Here is a 5,476-nt window from a genome sequence, read left to right on the forward strand (position 1 = left end):
TAATTGAAAAATTCATAAAGGGACCGTGAATGCTAGCAGAAGGGATTGAGGTAAATATAAACTCAAGTCAGATGACCTTCGTCCATCTAGGGCACCCTGTTGACCACCAAGGGCCCTCTGCATGCCTAGCAGAACTGTTTACACCAGTGACACAGAGACATCAGGCCCAGCACAGTAGAAACAGAAGAGCAAAACTGACAGGCTAAAGCTCAGCATGGCCTCCATGCTTTCTTCTGGGGGTGAGCTCAGAAGCTCTGTGCCTCAGTTTCCCCAACCGTAAAATAGCAAAAATCATAGTACCTATGGCATAGAATGGTTAGGAATGCTAATGAGGTAATGTAAGTAAAGAACTGAGCACAGAGTAAGTACCCACCAAATGGCAGTAACCCAGAGGAAAGCAGCTGAGCCTGATGGATGGCCCACACTTGCTACCCTCTTGTGTAGCACTGGATTTAGAAACCAGGGGAGACTGCAGCAGGGTGGGAGCCGGCTCCTGGGTCTTTCCCCTGCTCTGGGTTGGTTGGAATGTTCACAGGGCCTGCTTTGGAAGCAAAACAGAGAGGTAGGAGATTCCTCCTTGTAGCTTGGCTGGATCCCTGGCCATGTGTCTGTTTCACGTGACATTTCCGGCCCGCGCGAAGGCAGGTGTGCCAAACTTGCTGTCCCTGGAGAGAAGCCAGCCTGTGGTTAAAGTTAAGATTTTCTTCTGATCTTTCCCACTCTCCCATTCCTGCCTAGCTCTCGCTTCAGAGAAGAATAATCAGGTTCATTTACTCTGGCTTAAGATGGAGTTGTGACATTTGAAACAGTCTTGGCACAGAATTTCCCAGAATATATTAATGAGTCTATTCAGTGAGTAATATATACAGCTCAACAAATATAAGTGGTGGTTATTTCCCTGTTAAAAAACAGTAGATTGTCCCCAAATCGCCAGGCTATTTGGCCCTCCTGACTTATATAACATCTGCTACGCATCTGGCGACTGAAGGTTTATTTTCCTCTTATAGGACCAACTGGGCTGTGCGGGTTTGACTGCCCTCAGTTCTTCACAGTTGCCACTAGAGGGCGGCAGCAGCTAAGACAACTACACTCGGGATTCCCCTGGGGTGGGGGGGGGGGGCAGACCCAGAATTCTCTGGGCGAGGAGGGAAGATGGTGAAAGGGAGAAAAAAATGTTAACAAGGACGACTCAAAAAAAAAAAACCCCAGGTGTTCTTTCTCTCTTGGGGACCAAATGGAAGGACGTGTAGCCAACGGGATTTAAGTTCAACTCAAAGAACTTCCAGAACACCAAGTTTGCTAACAAGACATTTTATACAGGGGACTTTTTCTTTTTCTTTCTTTTTTTTTTTTTAAGCCTTTAGCTACATCGGCCCAAGCATAATAGAGGAGAAAGTGGGCTCTTCCAGTCCAAGGCCTATGTGAATCACCAGGTTCCCTTAGAGTGACCTTTTTGTGTATGTCTTAAACGACTCCATTCTGGCAGATGCAATCATAAAATAACTTTATTGGTCAGGTTAGCCACCACTCATGCGTTTCCTGTAATAAGGATCCTTTATAGAGGCATGATGGTGTTCACATGCAGACACTTTCTGAAGAGCCTGGGGCAGGGCAGCCTTGCCCTGTCCCATCAGAGCTCCTTTGTTGAAATGAGCTGGTTTGGCTTTTGTGGATTTTTGAGTCTGGAGCCAAGAACACAGTCCAGGGACCCTCCCCTTCACTTCTCAGGGAAGCTGCTTCAAAGCATACCCAGTGTCATGGGCGTAATGGCATGTGGGCAGGGGCAAGGCTCGGACTAGCTCTTCTCAGGCCAGTCCCTGCCGCTGGCTGCCCAGACGGCCCCATCCGGAAGGCGCCCAAAGGAATTGGGCTGTCAGGCCCCAGGCAACATGGCCGTTCAGACCTGGGGAGACTTCACTGCTCTCCAGCCAAGCTATAAAGCAAAAGGCATCCTCCCTAATAAGGGTGTAGCTCAGAGATGTGAAAGCAGAGGGTTTCATCCTCAGCACGGGCCAGATTTGGCTGCCTGGCCCGGGCTTCACAGACCCAACGAGCATCTCCAGCCAGAGCTTTCACTATGAACTGTGGTCTTAGGACAAACCAATGGATACAGCTGAACCACCGCCCCCTCCTTTGGGTGAGCCAGGCAAGCCCAGAGCTGCTTGGACTCTGTTTCTCCCATCAGGATGTAGATCTTCCTGGAAGGAGCTGCTGGGAATGCAGAGGGTGCCGGGCAAGGGTGGAACCCCGGGGGACTGCTTCCTCAGGTCAACCGCTTCAGGACGTTTGCCCCCGTTATGGATGCTGATGTAAGCAAAAGCTAGCCTTTCCTGTTTAGAAGTCTGACCCACCTTCAAAGAATGTCCCAGCTGCTAAAATATAGCCCCCTCCATTTATCAAGGCCGAAGTTGGTTGTCTCCTCCCACACCAGTCCCTGAATATCGTCAACATGCTGGTGACCTCCAACTTGGTGGATTTCAAGGAGTGGAGTTAGGGAGGGTGTAGAGGTGACTCTTGATTTCCTTCCACCCCCAGATACTGGTGGGAGTTCTCTGCACAGGCCTCGGGGCAGGTGCCCGCACGTCGTGGGCTCTCATGCCTCTGCCTAAGGCTCGGAACAGGTGGCTGTGGAGCAAGGCTGAGTGGATGAGGAGGACAAAGGAGGAGGCAGTTGGGCAAAGAGGTATATTCTGATGAGCACTGAGTGGGAGCCCAGAGTAACCGCACCACCAGCCTGGCACGCAGGAGAGCGGTCAAGTGCTGTTCACGGAGAGAGCCAGGGGTCATGGGGAAAGCATGCTATGTGCCATTGCCAGAGCGACTTTTAGAGTTCATGACGCCAGATCATTGGGAAGAACTTAGAATAGTGAGGTTTCTGGGGTTGGGACTTCCACGGATTACTTCCTCTGCCACCACATCTGTCCTGGAAAAGAGAGCTGCGGCCGTGTCCCTCAGTAAAAGGCTGCCTGTCCCCTGATCCCACCTGACCCTGCCTACAGGGAAGAAGACTACAGAAGGAGCCCATGGAGTTCTGTCACATGGTCTGTCCCAGACCTTCCAGCAAAAGCCAAACCAAACCATCAAGCCAAATGCAGTGGGGCGCGGGGACCCTCGGCCCCATGCCCTGTGCAAGGGGCCACTCAGATCTCGATGAGGCTGGCAAGGCGCAGGCAGAGGGGCGCGTCCGCGGGCATTGCGCTGCGCTTGATCTCGTTCCCGTCCAGGCGAAGCACCTGCAGCTTGGAGAAGTTCATGACGTCCACCACGGTGCAGAAGCTGCTGATGGAGAACTCTGCGGGGACAAGAGGGGCGGGGTCGGCGGGAGAAGCCCGGATCAGGGACCCGGATCCGGGACCCGGATCCACAGGGAAGCCGGTCAGCTCTCCAGACAAGCTGCTTTAACACTTCTGAGGGGAGGAATGGGACTTGGCCGGGTGGGGCAGTGTCTTCCGGGATCGAAGTCATATCGACTGGCACCGCTGGGGGGCAGCACCACGGCCATAGAGGGGTCTCTGCCCGCGTCTGCTGCTGTGCTTCCCAACCACCCCTAATCCTCACATTGCTTTGCAGACCCCGGAACGTCCTTGAGTGTCCTTCCAGCCAGGACGCGACCTTTCCCCGTCAGTAAGCAGCAGGGGGAACCAGAAGGTAGTCAAAGATCACCCTTAGCAGTTTTGGAGGACTTGATTGCCTTTGGAGAGGGAGGGCCTTGCTGAATTGCTATGAGAAGGAACACTGGAGGAATGGAGGGACCTAAATCTGGAACATCTCCTGACACTTTGCAGAAAGAAGAGAGTGGCAGGAAATTAAAGAGAGAAAGCCTGGGCAGGGAGACAAGTGTCTTCGCGTGCCGGAGCGCAGAGCGGGTGCACATCTCCCTTCCCGGTTCTGCCAAAGGAATGAGCAAGGCCCTGAGGTTCAGGAAGACAAGACAGAAATCCATAGATGAATAGGGCTGCCATGGACCTCAGAAGTCAAATAAATAATTCCCTTGCCTCCTGCATTTACTCTATGGCTCACCCTCCCCTTTTTTAATCTCAAAAGAAGCTCCCCTGTTTTTTACCCCCCTCAAGCTCCCCCCGCCCACATAATCTTAACACAGACTATAGTTCTATTTGGTTTTAACCTAAACCCTTGTTTTCCCTCTGGTTGTTCTTTTGGACAAATCAACCAACCACCTCTGTCTCGAGTCTACTGAGTTAGAATCTTGAAGGGAAAAAGCCAAGAACTTGACTGAATCTCCCATAGGAGTAACAAAGTCACCATCAAGAGCTGCCTGAGGGCCTCTGAAGGCCCATCCCCGGGGGTCCTGGTAACATCACCTGTCAGATCTGGGTAGGATCTATCTCGAGGGCTGTGACATCTGTGACATCGGGCAGACCCAGGGCTTGCTTTTGCTTCTCCCTAGAGACCCTCCTCAGCTCCCCAGGGCAGCTGGAGGAGCGGAAGGAGGCTTTTCTGACTCTCTTTCTGAGGGCAACCTTGGAGGGCCTCCTGGAAGGGGCTGTGGCTACAGTATGAAAGGAAAGTTTGCAGGGAAGACAGTGTGGGAGCTTAAATAGGCTGCTGAGCAACGTGGTTTTCAATGAGCACATTGTTTTCAGTCTCTCTTAAGAAGTGACCAAGAGGAGATGGGGTGAGGCTGCAGCCCATTAATTTGCTTGGCAAATGTAAGACAGGAGATCCAGCCCCAAAGAATAATGAAACTCTGGACTAGAAGGAGGGACAGGATAGGAAGTGCCCTTCTGTGGACGGCATTCGGTGGCAAGGTGGGGGGCCTGGGGAGGGTGGAGATCTTTTGGATGCTTTTGGATATCTCCTTTCTGGTCCCAGGAAGTAGATTACGTGGCCTCTGAGGGGGCAAGCTGGGGGCAGAAACTCGGCCAGGGGCTGCATCTGTGGTGGCCACAGAGAAGGGTAGAGTGGTGTGGGCTGCAGGCAAAGAAGTCAGGTGGTTCGGCTTATAGATCACTTCCAACTCCCCTGCACTAGATGGGCTCTACCCCAGCCCCGGGCCCTCTGACCACTTGCTAAAATCCTGGCACCCTGAGCACGTATATAAATAGGGGGGATACTTAGGGGCTGCTGGACACCCCATGTATATCGATTCTGTCCACGCAGCAGATGCACTGTGCCCCCCTGTTTGTCTTCCCCGAGCCCATGAATACGACAGGGCTTCTCCTTGGAGACTCTGGAGGACATTTACCAGGCCAGATTAAATACTGACATAAGTCTTTCCAAATTCCTCCTGGGGTACCCGCCCTGCTCCACAGATCCCACAGCTACCGAATAACATTCCGAGCTGTGTTCCCTCGCTGTTGCCAGGCTGGAAAAACTGAGGGAGATGCTAATGGAAGCGGGAAGGGGGAGGGAGAGGACTGGCCTGATCCCCTGCACACCCTTTAGTTCCTGCCCTTCTTTGAGCTCCTCCCCCAGAGGGTGGCTTCCACCCCCCCTTCACCACCTTCCACCAGGG

At 52.8% G+C, this 5,476-nt stretch overlaps 1 protein-coding gene across 1 annotated transcript in view; it reads right to left on the reverse strand.

Annotated features, from left to right (window-relative positions):
* Window positions 1-1,487: 1,487 nt before the first annotated feature.
* Window positions 1,488-5,476, reverse strand: part of FMOD (fibromodulin) — a 9,532-nt gene continuing 5,543 nt past the window's right edge. The window contains exon 3 of the mRNA XM_029933157.1: window positions 1,488-3,292. Within this exon, the coding sequence (XP_029789017.1) occupies window positions 3,141-3,292 (152 nt within the window). The 3' untranslated portion in view covers window positions 1,488-3,140. The remainder of the gene's footprint in view (window positions 3,293-5,476) is intronic.

The sequence above is a fragment of the Suricata suricatta genome, chromosome 3 (genome assembly GCF_006229205.1).
Source record: "Suricata suricatta isolate VVHF042 chromosome 3, meerkat_22Aug2017_6uvM2_HiC, whole genome shotgun sequence".
Taxonomy (NCBI): Eukaryota; Metazoa; Chordata; class Mammalia; order Carnivora; family Herpestidae; genus Suricata; species Suricata suricatta.